General features: G+C 41.9%; 1 protein-coding gene across 6 annotated transcripts in view; it reads left to right on the plus strand.

Annotated features, from left to right (window-relative positions):
- Window positions 1-18,540, plus strand: part of LOC139294223 (neurexin-1a) — a 235,322-nt gene that overhangs the window by 135,814 nt on the left and 80,968 nt on the right. For all 6 annotated transcript variants that reach the window (XM_070916062.1, XM_070916064.1, XM_070916061.1 and 3 more), the window contains one exon: window positions 14,913-15,094. In XM_070916062.1, coding sequence (XP_070772163.1) covers window positions 14,913-15,094 — 182 coding nt within the window. The remainder of the gene's footprint in view (window positions 1-14,912; window positions 15,095-18,540) is intronic.

Genomic DNA, 18,540 nt, shown 5'->3' on the forward strand with positions numbered 1-18,540 from the left:
GCAGTTCTTACTTTCTGAGCAAAATATACAGCACCTTCCAAGTTCACACTTGCTTACTCTGCCTATGCTATGTGTATATGAGTGTGTGTGTCATCTTCTCAGAAGCATAGCCCGCATGTTTAGTAGGGAGGAAGTCAAACTCCAGATCAATAATGATTATGTGATATACTTAACATGCCTGAGGAAACCCCTACCTAACACCTGCTCCATCAACTGCTGCACAAATGGCTTTTGTATTTCAAAACTCAGTGGTTTGATCAAAGTCGGCGAGGCAATTTAAGTGATTATAATCCATTTTAAAGCTCTCCACCTTCAGAGCTAATGGTAGAATGGATTAGAGACCGTGCTTGTTTGTGCTGGCGCTGCTGCAGAGAACAGCCGAGTGGGGGGGGGGGGGGTAAAAGAAGATGGAGAATGAAGAACAACAGAGAAAGTCGAGAAAGAAAGGAGGATAGGATAGAGAAAGAAACGAGAGAGAGGAAGGAGAAAGTGGACGGTCTCTGGTCTCTGATATTGCCTTGCTGCCGGTGTGTTGTGGGCTTGTATAATATAATTACTCCCATGTCTCTGAGCTGATGTCATTCTGCGATAGTGTGAGGATGACAGTATCTCTGCTTCTGTGAGGCAGCGGAGATGATAGCTGCCCTGATAAGGATCTGAGTACATGTTCCTCTGCTCTAGAGGGAGCAGAGGCAGTTATTGACCCACGAATGAGAGAGTGAAGACTGCAGTCATTTTATTCTCCTCTTCCTCTGATGTGTGAGAACATAAACACCCTCTTTTTTTGTGCGTGTGTGTGCTTTAGGTCTTTAACCTACTTGCATCTTATGATACTCGCCCGCTCGCTGCCTTCTTCTTCTCTTCCTTCCTTCCCACTTTCTGCACTTCATCTCCTTCCGACCACTGTGCCTAACCCACCCCCAGCTCCCTCGTTGGTCCACAGAGCCCATCCAAGCAGACAGAGTGGGCAGCCTTTTGCGCCCGCAGTGGTCTGTGTGGTTTCGGTGGTGACCAGGCTATGGTTGGCATGAAGGGAAATGAGACCTGACTGTGCGTGCGGTGGGCAGCGAGGGGTCAGCTGAGTAATGTGTCTGGTTTCGGATTAGAGACTTGGGAGACGGAGAAGGAGAGAGAGAAAAAGAGCCCCCTCATTTGACTCAAGGGGATTTCTGCACCCCTCACATGCATAGGTCCTGGATGAGTTTGAGTCACGGAGCTCTTTACCCATAAGGCACTCAGTGAATCATCATCAACAGCGTCGTCTTCTCTGCCATCTCCCTCTGTCTTGTTCATCCTGACCGTCTGTTTGTTTACACCTCTGGCTTTCCCTTTTTAAAGGTTTTTTTTTTTTAAATGACTTCCAATAATATGTTGTCTGTCCAATGTCCGCTGCTAGTGTTACATCCATGTGACGTCAAACAAGCGTGACGGAGAAAACTCTCATTTTGCACAGAAAATGGAAGAAAGCTAATATACAGTGAACTGCATTGTTTTCCAGCGTGCAATGTTGATTTCACACATGCACAGCTGTTAACCCGGCAAAATGCAATGCCATATTGTAATGAGATAATGCCACTGTAGCACTGACGGACTACACCAGATGCATAAACAACTTGAATATCATTAGATTCAATGAAACATTATGATTCTCATGGAGGGAATTTGTTTGAACAGACAGATATAGTGACATGCTGTATTGCAAAAGGACATAATCATATTGAAATTGGCCAGCAGAATTTAGACATGACAAAGATTTGTGCATTTGTGAAAAGGTAAACAAAATATAGAACTTATGAATGCAATGTAAAATAGTGTGGCAATGAGAGGAATAAGAGAAAGATCTTATGTGAAGGAACACTTTATAAATAGTAGGTAAAATAGGATTTTTTCCATATTAACTGTTAAAATGTTTGAGCCACTGCTGATTTTTTGCATGCCAACATTAACTGTATGGAAGACAGGAAGCGTGGAGGAGTGATGCAGCTGCAGTGCAGGTCAAAGTGTTAAGGATGCTAATGAAAGAGCTTAAAGAATTCTCCTCAGTCCATTCTGATTGATTCTATAAATGCCTCGCCATTTCCCAGGGGAACAGCTCAAGAAAAGGGGGGGGGGGGCAAATAAATAAAGTGGAGATCAAGAATGCAAACGCCTATGTTTTTTTTTTTTCCTATCTAATCTGAATTGAGTTCAGTCATCCTGGAGAAGCCTCATTCTCTGTCATCATAATGAGGCAGCAGCTATCTCTGTGCCAGTCAAGCCTGTATATATACACACACTCATGCACATTCACTCACAAGCTCACTGCACACACAAAGAGCAGCACTCTCCCCAATCATCTTTCATCTCTTTGATCATTTTGAATCACTGTCACAACCAGAGAGTTGGGTAGTTGAAGCGATATGCAAATTTGCACATGGGAAAACTTATATCGCGCAGCATATCATTGGTTGGAGTCATAAAGAAAAATAGGCACTTGGAAGGTATAAAAATATAATTGGCCATAATTGTCCAATTGTCCAGAGTTGCAACAGTACAGTGATAACTCCCCTAGTGATGGACTAATTGGTTCTGGGAAAGGTCAAATGAGAAAAAAACAGAAGACGGAGGGTGAAATCTTTCAGCCTTTACAGCCTGATAACCCCGACCACAGGGGAGGCCGGTGAGGATGGGTTTCTGTGGCAGCCAGCTTGCAGAAGACGAAAAAGTGTGATTGCCATTGATCATCTGATCAATAATGAGCCTCTACTTAAATTTCACACGGCTGTTTTGGGAGAAAAAAAAAGCCTTCCTCGAGCTCTTCTACGTGGGTGGTTTGATTGACAGTGTTGTAATTATTCTTGGCTTACAAATCATTACCTAACAACTTTATGTATGTTCATGTATGCTGGCTTAATGCTAGCCTCAAAAAAATAAATAAAAGGTATAAAAAAATGAATGGCTGCCCCGTGTTACAATAGGAGGCCTAAATAAGAACCAACCATGTCATAACTATTCTTTTTTTTGCAATTTACAATTGCTCACCTGCAACAGAGTGGCAACAGAAAGAAAGCTGCCCCCTAATCCACTCTAATAGGATTGTGTGGGATTTCACCTTCCTCATTGCTCCTTCCATCTCTTAGTGCCTCAGGCCTGCTGGCAAGGGCTGATAAAAACACGCCTGCCTAACACCTAAGTGCAAGCTAATATTAGCATATATTTTGCAGGATAGTGTAGAAATACAATGCATACCCACGCACATTTCTGGTTTTTTTTCTCTCTCTTATATATTTATTTGTTGGTGTTGGTACCTGGCACCGGTGTGAGATAGAGGACAGCACAGCTCTCTTATGGTGCTTCTACATTGCCTGTTGATAAGGGGGAGGCAGAGCTGTATATAAATCACAAAGGCAGTAGTTGTGCTGCACGACACAACTCCCTCTTATACACCTCGGTACATCAGCACATTCACATGCAATGTTTATTTCTAGCAGCCTTTTTCCTCCTCATCTTCTCCAGATGCATTTTATTGTATCATTTCTCTAAGATATGCAGCTAATTAAATAATATCTCACTACTTAGTAGAGGCTTACTTACAAAGTGAGGCTACTCAGCAATAGGCAAAGCAGATGTTTAATCCTGCAATTAAGGCCAAGGCGCGCTTGTTGTCTCCTGGGTTCGGCTTAAAAAAAGGAGTAAACACAAATGAAGTGGTGTCATGCAGAGGCGACATGAAAATTAGACATATTAGCACGAGAAATAGGCTTGTTTCGTGGTATAACATAAAATGTAATTAAACACATTTTTATCCATCCATTATTAATATATGTGATCTTATGTTACACGTTACTTGTCCATTTGCCAATTTAAAAAAATGAAGAACGTACATATTGCACAGTGCGTGTGCGTGTACGTACCAAGTGTGTTAAACAGTGTTGTTTGAAGTGTTGTTTCTGCTCCACTTTTGAGCTTCCTACTGCACATGTACATCGCCTTGAGCTAAACAGTGATTTGCTAAAGAAGAGGGACAGTGGAGTGGGTCTTACCTGATTACCTTCCCTTAAATGTAGAGGTGGAGATGCGGATGTCTTAAATCGTTTCAATAAAAGCCCTCCTGTGGCACAAGCGTTTTGTAATTATGCAGGTCTATTATAGACGGCTATATCATTTGCTTTGATGAATAGCACTAATGTTGGAGTATGTTCAGTAAAGCACCGTAGCTCTGTCTGATCCTAGCTTCTTTGTGAGAGCAGTATTTGTGCTGATGCAGGTTGGACTGCATATGGTAATGGGCAGCCAGAGTTGTCTCTAGTCTCAGATCATAGCTCTGGCCCTGGCCTCTGTTTTCTGCCTCACTTCCACTGTGTAATTATCCCCCACACTTGTCTTTTTCAGTAATTAGAACTGCAGTCATACTCCACATCTGTTGGCTCCCTAATAGAGAAGACAACAGCTTCTAGAGACCATTTGGAGGCTGTGATGTTTGGTACATGCTAGCGCACACAAACACACACACGCACTGGAACTAAATAATGCACTGATGTCTGATGGCACGTAATCAGTCAAAGAGGCTTTTAACTGGGAATGAAAAAGCAGAGCATCGACTGATGCTTGATTTTATTTAAGTCTAACTTTGATATGTGTGTTCGCTGGCACGCAAATTAAACACTGGATGCAGAAAAATCTAATCAACAAATTGCTGGCAAACAAAATGGCTGACCTGAACTGAGAGAAAGGGAGCATTGTGTCTGAGGAGCAAATGAGGCAAGTGATGATGAGAGAGTAAATTAGAAGCTGTCGATACTGTGAGACACCTCTATCAGAGCCAAGGCTGTTGGCTGGGGAGGCAGATATGCAGCTGGTCAGGGTAACAAAGGGCCCGTTTGGTGTATTGCTCCATTAAGACACTGGGTCTTGTCAGCTCTGCCTGGATGGGTCATTCTGCTCCACAAGGCAGGGGCTCATGTATCACTTAGGGCTTAGGGGAAGTGAGCATGGCAGAGGAGGGGGCAGAAGGGTGTGAGTGACACTGGTCGACTGAGCATTCATGGCATAATGTTACCAGCCCGGGGGGCAGAACTTTACCTCAACCATGAATTGATGGTCCCCTGCCATGAAGAAGGAGGGTGGTTGGTATGGCTACCCCGGGGCCCCGTCCTTATGAGGTGAAGGCTTATCTCTTCAGAGCAGTGTGAGGATAAAATATGGTGAAGTACTGCAACAGTATGATGCGGGGGCAGATTTCTTGATTCACAATTTTTGTTGAACTGCAGATTGTATCAGTTTAGTGCTGCTTAAAGGATAGGTTCGGAGTCTATCTTGATACAATACTAAAATGCTATATGCACTGTATGTCAAAAGAGTTATTGGTCACTGTAATGATTCTCCTTCCTTTTTCCAAACCTGAAAAAGGGACAAATCACTGTAAACAGTACTCATTCCGTGCAGTTCATTTGAAGCTAATATGATGCTGGGTGTCTTTTTAGTACAGAATGCCTGTTTTGTCTTTCCCCTGACAGTGTTTTCTTGCTGAGCCGAGGCAAAGAGACATTTCCTGGCAGTCGCATTAAGGTTTTTTGCAGGTGTTACACCAAATTCTGTCACCCATTAGATTCTGTGACCTGATTAGGAATTCCAGCTATATTGCCACCTCAGATGTTTTTATCATACCTTATCACACACTGTATTTTGATAAGTGTTGGCAAAAATGTATTTTGGTAGGGTCACAAATGTTGATAGCTGTGATTTCAATGTACCAAACTCTGTGACTCGTCAAAAACTGTGACACTAGAGGCCCAAAGTGTCAACCAAATATTGTCAGGTGACGTGTTAGTGCTCTACAGGAAGAGCAGTACACTTCACCTATCAAAATCTCTGCATGTAATAATATTATAAGGTCACGTTCTTTGGTTAACACCCATCAAAATATAGTATGTGACCTGATCAGGTCACAGAATTGGATGTAACATTGGCAATAAACCTACCTGAAACTACCAGGAGATACCCACTTGATTTGGCTAATTCAGACTGCTGAAGCCTCACATTAGCTTCTTAGCTATTACAGTCACGTACGGCATTTTAGTATTGTATTAAAGAGTAACTGAACACCAGGCTGAAATGCAGTGTTTTGCTGCCCTTTCTGGTTCAAAGTTTCAAGCCTGTTTGTGCTGGGTGTGGTTGGGTGTGCTAAGTTGCACCTGTAACCACACCCAACGGTGATGTCATGGGGTCAAACCTGATGTACACCTGTACATCACTGCAGCAAGGTGAGAAGTTAAATCAGTGGAGGTCAGCAAAGAAAAGATTTTCAGGGGGTGTTAATTTAGTCTTTGAGAAAGACTTGAAAAAAATGCGACCTATCCTTTAAATGTACAGTTTAAAGTTGATAAAGGATAAAAATGTTTCTGCTATTGCTCCTCACAGTATAAAAAGCATGAACTGCTTTCTAATCAACCCTTCCTCCATCGCTCTCCCTCTCTTTCTCCCCCTCCTCCCTCCTTGATGTGGTCATTTTGTACTGTACTCGCCTTGAGGTCTGATTTAAGTGCTCCTATGTTTTCTCTCTCTCCCCGTGTTTATTAGCTTTTGTTGCTCCTATGATTTTGGAGCCGGCATCTTATACCCTCTAATAAGAATGACCAATCATGGGGGCAAGCAGCAATGCCCCACTTTTACTCTCCACTTAATTTAATTACATCAAATTAGCAAAGCAGGGGGAGAGAGAGAGAGAAGGGGGGGGGGGGGGGGGTAGAGAGAGAATTAATCCTTTGCAGCTTATGAAGGCAGGTTGGACACTGTCAGCTGTCCTATGCAGAAATGCTGCTTTGGGATTGTCTTCATTAGAAGGAGCTTAAGGCTCATAGGTCAGTGGATATTGTTAAAACAATACTGTGGAAATGGGCTAATTAAAATATTTGCCTAGTCTAGCCTAAAGGCTGTGGGTGACTGCCTGAGGACTTTTTTTATGTAGCTTTGTTTTGTGTCCATGTTTGCCTTAGTACCACTTATCATTTATCGAAAAACGCTCTTTAATTACATTTTTTATTATCAATAACTCATTACATTTGCCATCATTGAAATACATTGAGATAAATATGCTGTATCAGCACAGGTGCATATAATATCTCAATCCCAAACAGCAGATAATACCCTATCGGTCTGTGGTGAAGATTAAGTCTCTGGGCAATGGACTGTAAAAGTTTATATCGACTCTGCTGTATATATGCCAATATGCCCAGACTTATTAAGCCAACTCAAAGTACGCAGGCAGTCTGGGCTCTGGGTTGATTTAGCACCTCTGTCCACTCTGCTTTCTGCTGACTGCAAAGAGAATAGCTCAGCTCCAGCCTTCTGATAAAGACTGAAGGGAGGATTTATCATTTAAAAAAGAAAAAGAGAGAGAAACGTGGAAGGAAGCAAGGCAGAATGTGGCAGAGTGTGCAGTATACAGTATTTTATGTTGTGGGTTAGTTTCATGACAGAACTGCAGCAGGTGTAGACTGGCTGGCAAAACCACTCAGTTTCCACTCCATGCTCGCACAATAAATGTTTTGGCTCTGCACTATAGCACAATTCCAATGATGTATAAAATGGATGAGATGCTCGCACAATACAGCGATCCTGTGTATTTATCTTGTTAGGGGAATCCTACCCCTCACGTATAATTTAGATGGTCACATTAAAAGTTTGTCTTGCTGTCATCTCAGTAGTATGTTTATACAGGATCGTTCCAGCTGCAACCTGTGATGAAACCTTTTCTCATGCCTGCTGGTTCTGTTCTAACTGCCTGTCCCATTATAAGGGAGGCAGTTGTTTGTGCTGGGAGAGGATTAAGACAAGTCAACAATCCATAGCCTTTTTAGTCTCCCAAAGGGCTGCACCACTGAAGATAGAGAATGGCTTTTTCCAGGAGCAAAGCTTGAGAGCGAGGTTTAAATTGTTGAAAGGACCTCGCTGCACTGCAATGGAACAATGAACAGATATAGAAATAGTGATTGGGTGGGGGTTGGGGGGTGGCCATGGGGATCTAGCTGTATCCACTATACCTTGCTTTCCAGTTTCCGTTGTCCAGCTGAATTTTCTTCATTTGTACCCACGGGATGGACAACCAGAGGCTGTGCTTTAACTGCCAACTCCAAACAACTGGAAGAACAATTGCTCTCAACTCATGTTTTCAGAGCTGCTGTTGTTCTTTGTACTTAATTATTCCAACATGCAGAGGCTGCCAGTCAAACATGGCAGGCAATTAATCACCTCACATGTTAAAGCATTTGGTTATACCGGCTACAAAAGTGACATCTGACAGGAGGGTCTGTTTTTTCTGACAGGCATATGTTGTTGTTTATTTTATTTTCATGAAAGATTATATTTGCTTTAAATAATGAAAAGTATAAAGAAAACAATGTAAAATAATTATCATGATTTATTTTGTTTTTGTTTTTGTTTTGTTTTTTTCGTTTCATTTTTAATGACATTGTCAAGACAAAAGCAATATACTCAAAATACAATTACAATTACTAAACAATTACAAGAGTAAATTGATTTTAGGAGAAAACCCAGCATGAAAACACCAACATGACTGCAGAAGTCAACTCAAAAGGACTAGAAAACTAGACTAAAAAACAAACAAAAGCTGTAGCACGCCTACATTACTAGAACCTGATGAAGATTAGCATACGTTACAAGCTTGAGACTAAACTACATCTAACATTACCACCTTTTAGCAAAAACGTGTAATTTGCTTAGAAATAATAATGTGTGACATTTTCATTTAAATCATTTAAATCATTTCCATCTGGAGGTGACCTCTTTAACCCAGCAGTCTTACATTTTCTATTCTAAATACTCTGGGCTATATTTTTGTAAATCAGCGGACACAGCACAAAACCCACGGTGCACGGTGTGGAAAGTGACTTTTGTCACGACCAGAAGTTCACAGTGCGTACGTCGGTTTGCTGGCAACAGGCATACAGAATACATTATCAGTATATGTGGTTTTCATCATCAGTCAAAGCAGTGCGCTCTGACAACTCTGATGTACAGTAGAGAGCAGTACAGAAGGGATCTACCACATAAAAGCTCTCTCTCAGGAGGACGCTCTTGTCCTTGTGCAAAAGGTGCAGAATTGCCACGAGCGAGTGTATGGCACTTTAAATTTAATTAGCTTAGGAGGAGATAACATATTAACCAACTGTGCCGCTCTGGTGCTAAGAACTTCATTGCCAAATGAAAGAAATAGTTCAGTGACATTAGGTGAAGAGCCAAAAAGAACCGGCAGGCAACTACAGGGACAGGCTGGCAATGGGAAAGGTGCATCCACCAGCCTGTTCCTCATTCATTGTACAGCCACATGTGGATATACTTGGAATGAAAAAAAAGCTTCTTTTTTTTCCTGCTTGAGGGAATTACATCAAAGTCAAATTGGCCTACATATCCACAAAAAGACTTTGTAAGCTTACGAATAGGACCCGTACATGCACACATGACTTGGTAAAGGCATGAAAGTAGTACAGAACACAACTGCAGTGCACCACACACCTCTGACGACTCTGAAGGTGAACGGGACAAGCATAAATCCCAGGTGATCCCTAAAACCGTTATTCCTCTCCCCCTACTTTGGAGCAGTAAAGTTCACAGCATGTGGCCAGAACACCAGACAGGCACAGAAAAGAAAAACCCCTGACAGAAATGTCACCTCGCCAACACAAAGCCCCACCATGCACCGACAGGAAAGTACAGTCCTCGCAGTCTTTTCCAGGAAACATTCTGTGGTATGCAGAAGAGATGTTTTACATTTACAGCAGTAGCAACAGTGAACAAGTCAGAAAAACATTGTATGGAACAAATGGTTACAGTACGTTATAGTGAGCATAGTCACTACTGTAGCTGAACAGACAGTTTTTAAGTTTTTAAGCTTAAAATCAATCAGTAAATCATTACAGTAATGCAATGTAATGTGCACATCTCAGGTGTCACCAACATCATACAAACAAATGATATCACTGATTACCACATCAAATTCATGTAATATATTGATGAATAAAAAAATTGAATTCAGCTACATTTCCAGATAAACTTCGCCCTTGGTTGAAACATGCACAGCCATCTGAATGGTGTGTTTCACAGATTCACTTTAATTGAAAATAGCTGAAAGTGAGTGTGTAAAGAATGCCATACATTCTCTTTTATAGCCTCCACAGTCAGTCACTAACAAACACGCTCACACAGGTGAAACATAAATGTGAACAGTCTTTGACATCAAAGCTAAACACTGACATCCCTAATAACATTGTAAATCCGCTGACATTTAAATGTTCAAATCACGGTTTTTTCCTTCTTCCATTTTTGCTGGTATATTTGATATATTGATGAATTTGTCTGCCAAAGACGCCTCGAGTGGAAAGACACTGTGGATCAAACAAGATTCCTTTGATTATATCGATAGATCGATAGATAGATCGATAGATAGATAGATAGATAGATAGATAGATAGATAGATAGATAGATAGATAGATATTATCATTGCCATTTTTGGATCATGGGATGCAATGTACCATTTAACTATACACTGAGGCTGTGTGAACCGTGCCCCTGCTCGACTGCCTCTGTAATTCACAGCCAGGTTAGAACATGCAGCTGAAAAGACACTTGTTTGAATTTGCGTTTGTTGCTCATAACCCCACGTTCTATTTACCACCTCATCTCCTCAACTACTAGCCCATTTAATTGTCCCAAAAGGTAACATACAGTGAGAAAGGTACATCAGGGGGAAGAAAGAAATTGATCACGTTGACTCACAATTTTCACTCACAGTGCTAAATCTTCCGGAGCATTGATTGGACGTAGCTCCTTTACCAGATACCGATAGCATTTGATTGGATAATAGTGTCCTCATAAATCGTGGTAATGATTTCTCTGGAAACTGAAATTGTAATCCAATAGACATCATTAAGCTTCTTTTAATTGTCCTCCTCCCAGGGGGGGAGGCACAGACCAAAGATAAACCCAGATGATGTTATCCTTAATATAGTTTTGTCCTTTTTAAATGGTTTGGGGATGAAAAACATGCAGCGATTTATGTAAATGTTCACCTACTTATTTCTGTCACAGTCACAAACAAGTTCAAGTGCTTCACAGATCTTATGGATGTTGTCCTCATTATGCTCATTTCCATTGTAAAGACATACAACATATAAGTTAAACGTAAACTTGGAAGACACTGTGTATGTCTATATATAAGATACTGCTTATAGACATACACAAGAGACATTAGAGAAAAGATGTTGTGCTACTTTGAAATTCCATTCAAGAGATTCATGGAGATCAAAAATGAATATCCAAATGATACCCTATATGCCACATCTAGGGTAATCTATTTTTGCACACCAGTCATTACGGGAATCCTTGGCAGCAAATAGAGAGAAACACAAGTGCTAAGTTCTGACAGAAAGCAGATCCATAATGTCATCTCTCCTTTTCATATTTCCATCACAACTATGTAATTATGATTGGATTCCTCCCCAGTTTCTCGGCAGAGGTGGTAATATGAGGCTCGTTATGATGGCCTTGTTGGAGGTCAGAGGAAAGACAGTCTGCGGGCCTGACCTTAGCCGAGCAGTAGCCTGGTTTGTGTATCCTAACTACCCCGCAGCTGCTACTCTAGGGCACAGAGCCAGTGCATTTTCCTTTGCTCACACCTATCCTCCTCTTCGTATGACACTGCACCGATTATTTAACATACAGTGCTTAAGGGCCAGTTTGCTATATGCTCCTGCTTCATTCCAGCAGAAATAGACTGAGACATTGAGAAGTCGGTGCCGAGAGGGCTCTAACACACAGGCCATGTTTGCTATCCTACAGTCTACTATCCCACACACCTCTTTGGCCAAATGCAGGAGAACTCCTGGGATGGTTGCTACATTTTTAATGAAAGCAGAGTGTTTGATCTGCCAATGTTTATCTTCTTTGATGTTAAGTGACACAGCGGAGAGCAACCAGTGCTCAGTGTAGTCCAACATGAGGACAGATTAATTCATTATCCTTTAACAGGGGAGGCTTGTGGTTGAGGAGTTCATCCTGGAGGTCTGCTCATCTCTAATAGCCTTGAGTAAGACCTACCAACACCTGCTCAAAGCGCACTGCCTCTTGGTTTCTGCGTTATGACCTCTCTGGGGAAAAGCATAGGAGATACAAATGCATGCAGGGATATGTGAAGAAAGAAAATCTTAATTACATTCTGTTTTGCGGGTCTTGTATTGTGTAGAGCTACACCTCTGAGCACTTTGTGTCTGCAACTCCCCTCATTACCTACCTAGAATCTTGTCCTTTCATTTGTTTTTCTATTAGACAGTGGGTGAATAGGGAATAAACTGAAACTCTTGTCAAACTAAAGAGACAACAAACAGCCAAGTATTTCCAGGACACTACTGTATCTAATGACTACAACAGATCCATATCGGGGCCCAGTGTCCCAGGAGAGCGCACAAATAACAAATATGGAGCCAGTGCATAATTACTCCCACCACTGGAGTTACACAGGCACGTGTCTGCTGATTTCACGCCACTGCACGACTGTGTAGGTGTGCATTAGCCATGTTTCTCCATGTATCTTAATCCTCAACAGTCCCTCAAGGAGTTTTTCCACTAGTCCTACTTGCTTGTATGGATTTTAGACTGCTTTACCACATATCGACAACCTTATTATCTGCCCTCCCTGAATCAGTTTTGGCACCATTTCTGTAATCTGCATGTAGTAGTTAGTTTAGTTGACCTTTGATGCCTTGACATGAGGGTCTTGCTGTTCATCCATTTAGCTTAAGGATGTCACCAGCAGGATCTGCACACCAGTCAACTGAAATGAGCAATCTTTATATTATAGTGTTTTTTTTGGTTTTTTTTTGGAGGTCACCAACAGTAAATAAGCTGTCAGTGGGATAAAGTGGGTGTCAAATCGTATGAATAGACAGAGGGGGAAATGGACGCTTAAGGGCCCAGTGAGTTCCAACACTGACATGGTTTAAAAGAGCTTAATTATAATAAGCTGGAGCATGGAGCAAGTGTTTTGGTGGCTTGGGGGGGGGGGGGGACTCGGAGACAGTGACAACAGTCCAGCGCGAGCTACATGAATTGGAGATTGCTCTGTGAAGGGGCCAACATCAGATATGCATTAGTGGAACAAGAAGGTTTTTTTTTTCAGTGGTAGCCGGCAGACTTCATGAAAAAGAAATGATGCCTGTCACGCAAATATATTACACATAATGTCTTTTCCTTTGTAGAAGTCATCAAGCTTCATAACGCTTTATCCATTAGGAGAACAAGAATGCTTACAGTGTTATTTCATTACATTTTACAAATGCGAGTCATGCTTTATGAAAACAATAAATCCTGCCATAGATCTGTATGTCCCGCCATCATTGGTTAATCACATTATTGTTAATTAATGATGCAATTCTTTTTAGCTAATGGTTGACAGTGTGTATTGACTCAAATGAGGGAGTGAAATTGGAAAAGGAACTTGAGAGTAGAGTGACGCGCTTTAATGACCGTGCTGCGAAAGAAAAGCCAGAGGGAGGAAAACAACTGAAATATATAAATAAATGCAAAATATATCGATAGTTTTATATCCTTGTGAACTGGTTTACAAGAAAATATTGGAATTACAGTCAGAATGATTTATAATCTATTGTTCAGGCTAAGGCTGTTTAACTCCCAGCCCCTATGAATATTAACACACTCTCTCGCTCGCACGCTCTAGCTGTTTCGCCTTCTCGCTCTCTCACACACACACACACACACACACACACACACGTAAATGCATAAGACACTAGCCGAGCTCCCCCGTCTAATTTTTCATGAAGATAGCTGTTTTTATGCTAATCTGACAGCTGCATTCATTTTCAGGCTTCCTCACAGGCATTTATTTCCCAATCACATACTCAATCGTTCACAATTGCACACACATATACACACTTTCTCTCACGACCATGCTTTTCTATGTCCTGGCAAAATAAGGAATTGATACACTATCCTAATGAAGGTTTGTAATTGGGAAGAAATAGGCACTTATGTGATTTAGACAACTCTGACAGCTCTGAAATGGTGAAGCGCTGGATGGTTGGCAAGCATCAAAACCTGAGACTGTGGCTTTATACATGAACACACTCCCACTTTTAATAGACCACTTCCTTCATTAGTCGAGACGGAATTATTTCCAACCGTCAATTTGACTAGGTCACTGGCATAATGCCGCGAGGCTCTTTCTCACTGAATAGCCAGGTAATTAGAACCACTCTTCCGTCTACCAGGTCATGTTCAAACCTTTCATACGGCTGCTAAAGACAATGAGGTAATGTGGCGAGACAGGAAATAGCTGGTTTGGAGGTCACAAGAAGGGCATAATTGGACCAGTCAGTCAATAATGCTACCGGCTGTGTCTGCCTTTGAGGCTTCCAATGAAGCATGAGAGACGGGGAGGTGCCCGTTTGGCATGCTGGTTACCTGGGCACCGGGGAAACGACTGCAGATATTCACTAGCATTCACTTGTATCTCTTCCCTCTAGAGGTGAAGCAGGCAGTGGCAGTAAAACTGAGTAATTGTGCAGCATTATGAGGAAAGCGGCACCAGTACCTGCCTCCCTCATTTCTGCTGAAGTTTCCCCTACTCATGAATTGACATGAGTGTACTTAAACCCTCAGACGGGGCTGAGAGCTGTTCAAGAGTGATATGTTACTCAGTGCTTTGCAAAGTCATTACTCAGCACAATAAAACCCTCCAGACTGACGGTGCTCTGTACACATGGCATGGATGCCGGCTTTGCTGTGTTAATAATGTTTTTGTGTTGACAGTCGGTGGTTCACGCCTGGTACACGGTTGTAAGGGGGAATACATTATTAACATCTTCCATTTGTTCTCTCTCTCCTGTTTTTTTCCTCTCCAGCGGGAACAACGTACATATTTGGACGAGATGGTGGACTGATCACGTACACATGGCCACCAAATGACCGTCCCAGCACGAGGGCAGACCGGCTAGCCATTGGCTTCAGCACGCACCTGAAGGATGCTGTCCTGGTGAGGGTGGATAGCTCCTCTGGTCTCGGAGACTTCTTGAAGCTCCACATCGTAAGTCAAGAACCTATTTTTGAACATACTTTCATGTGCAGTGGACCAACAGTATGCTGTACATGCAGTACATTAGGATAAAGCCCCTGAGACATATTTTCTCAATCAGCTTCTTACCATGAGTGACAGGTTCCTACACCATTTTCTGCCAAAGTTAGAACAGTGTTCATTATTTCACATTTCTACATTTCTTGTCACTTTTTTCGCTTTTGTCACTGTTTTGAAGTGGGCTGGGCTAGGTTGGAAAAAGATGATGTCACTATCTTCCATTCACCACTCAGGATTTGAATCAGAATCTGATGACAGACACCCACAGTCCTGATGAAGCGAAGTGACAAGCAAATGACACCTAAAGATGTTTTTGTAACAGTGGCTTCTGCTTATTTAGTCATGAATAATAGTTGACATTTGAAGCAGAGTCTTCGGGGGCTTTGATGGTAACTGTGTTGAATTCTATAACAACAAAAGAAGTCATGATTTAATGGCAAGTACAACATTCATAACCAACAGTGTTGATGCTTGCTCACCTTGTCTGGTTTACCTGTTATGGCTGCTGTGTGTGCGCAGCAGGAACTGAGGGAAATGGTGCTTGGATAAGGGCTGGTTCCATACAGTGCATCCCTGACCCGGACACAATTCTGCTGGTTACCACATGACCTTACACCCACTTACTAGGCTTGTTTGAGATGAGTCAGACGGACGCAAACCTGCGCAGTTTCGATTGCCGTCTTTCTGAGTGAATTGCATGATGGTTAGTGAATTTGTCTGACTTGCTCTGGATGCTCTACTGCGTGAGACTTGGAAATCTCACGGGCCAAAGACGCTCACAGTTGGGAGAGCTAGGCGCCGCAGTTCATTTAATAATTTTGAATAAAATCCATCCAGTGAATTCTATAATCTCCAGATATGTGGATGTTGATAGCTCTTGTTCTTTTTGTTGACATGCTGATTAAACCACTTTCCATTTATTTTTTCAGTGTAAAATAACAACAAAGTTTTGGTCTGTTTTAAATTCTCACACTTTCAATACCACTAATGTTACTCACTGCTCTTACAAACTATAAAAAAAGCAACAGGTTCTTAGAATATTACAGTAACATATTTGATGAAGTCCATATTTATTTACTTTTCAACCCTTATTTCTTAATATATATATTATTTTTTTGTTATCAGCGCTCCTGTATTGTGTACTTGTTTGTCCCTAATGTAATTTGTATATTTTTTGTTGAATGAAGCTGAAAAAACAAACTTCCGTCATAGTTTTTCATCATTATTCCACATTGTAAGTCGAGTCAGCTAAGTCCGAGCTGTCAGACTTCAGGTACGCTTTTTGATACCTCCACCGACTGCGTGAGGCAAGCCGCATCTCATCTCAGACAAGCCTACTGACTCACTAACGTACTGCCTACTACATACTCAGTCAGTATGTACTGCATACTGCATACTAGATCAACAATTAAGTATGCTATTATCAGCAGACTGTTCACACTCAGGTACACAGTAATACGTCTTCTCTGCGTCACCCGACTATATCGATCACATTTGTGGTCCCAGCTACCGTTGAATGAAAACTGTTTATCACAAATGTAAATCAACGCGACCTCTTCCACTACATTTAATATTTCTCTGTTAGCTGTACCTTAATGTCCTGGGTCCACGGTAGCATGTAGTAATATGTTGCTGCCATTGCACAGTCTGAGGAGATGCAATGCATTTTGAGGCAGTTGAGTATGTCCAGTAAGCTCACATCTGGGTATTTCTCGTGTACACAAAATCCACATACTATGCAGTTGGAACGCACTACATTTCGAACAGAAGCATTTCCAACAGCACTCATTAGAGCAGGAAGTTGGGTGCTGTGCAGAAAAAGTACCGACAGGTGCTCAGTCTGAGGACAGACAGGATGAACATCTATCTGAAACACGAGGCATCATTAAAAATATGCAGAATAATAAAACATCAAAGTAAGTGGTAATCAGCACATACATGTACAGTTTAAGATTTCTTCTTTTCAGCAGCAGCTGAGCTTGTTGCAAGTTTAAATATCCTCGATTATTTGGATAATATTGTTTATTCTGTGGTAATATTCAACTATAGAAACTGTTCTACATCTGTCACTCTCAATACACAGCGTGCACATAAGCGGTTGTGGGCGTATCCAGGGCAGCCCCCCCCCCCCCATGTTCCCACGCGCATGACAACACTAATGCTGGCCAGGAGTATACAGGATCATAACACACACATACTGTATATACACATACACACACAGGAAAACTACAGACCGGCACACATACACAAACAAGAAATCGGTCTTGAAGTTTACCTCAACCCCAACTGCCCACACTGCTGCCTCTCCTGAGGACATGGAGCAGCCATGATGTTGTTTTTATGAGATACCCCCGTATTGCTCTGCGTGGAATTGCTTTTTTGCTCCCCAAGCCTCAGGGCCAAGTGATTTTTAGCCCAAAGTTTTAATCCAGGAGTAACCGGACAATTTAAAAGGATACAACCTTTTTCATGCACACCACTCATCACCAAATGCCATGCAGGGATGCAAACAAGAAGTTCAAAAGAACATAAATGGGAATATGGGTGTAAAAGGACAGATGTGCTCACTGTGATGTGCAAATGCTCCACTACGATACTCGTGTGTTTTGCAGCTTTCTGGGCTCCTGTCCACCTCCACGAAACACCTGAACAGGGATAAAACAAGCGAGATTTCCTTTTATACATTTTTTTCATGTGAGTGATGAAAAATATCTTCTCCAACGATTTGCATAGACAGGCCTCCTTTTTAAATTAAATGGCACAACAGGGCATTGCTCGGTAGCTCATCCCAATGCAGCACAGAATTAATATGCATACAAATGTGCTCACTTGCTTGTACATCACGCACACTTGCCAAGTTATTTCTGAACAATTCACACACTTCCGCAAGTCATTTAAATATCATGTAGTTAATTCCCATTCTGTCCCTCGTGACAAGAGGTAAAGGTGAATTCCTAGAAATACTGTGGTTTGCAGCCGGAGCACACTTACTAGAAAGCTATTGCATGTGAACACCTTGAAGGTTGTCTGTGTGTGCCACGCAAACAGCATTTCTGTGTTCACACTAGAGCTAAACCACATAGAGAATTTTTCTTAGGAAAGATCGGATCGTATCTTAGTGGAAACATCTGTAAGAAGACAGTCTCAGGTTTTAGGTTCACTGTGGACTAGTGATGAATGTCAGAGGTTAGAGACGTCAGCCGCAGAGACCCGGAGAGGTGAGAGACGAGAGTCTCGCATGGTATAACAAGGCAGAGAGATCATGCAGCTTACAGGAGATGCATGTGTTGCCTTGTTGATGAAATGTGTTGCATTCCATTGACATTTTACAGGGAGAAAATGTTGATAAGGCATGTTCTTACAGCGGGGGCAGTGGGTTGTGAGAATCCCCTCTCCTC

The sequence above is a fragment of the Enoplosus armatus genome, chromosome 12 (genome assembly GCF_043641665.1).
Source record: "Enoplosus armatus isolate fEnoArm2 chromosome 12, fEnoArm2.hap1, whole genome shotgun sequence".
Taxonomy (NCBI): domain Eukaryota; kingdom Metazoa; phylum Chordata; class Actinopteri; order Centrarchiformes; family Enoplosidae; genus Enoplosus; species Enoplosus armatus.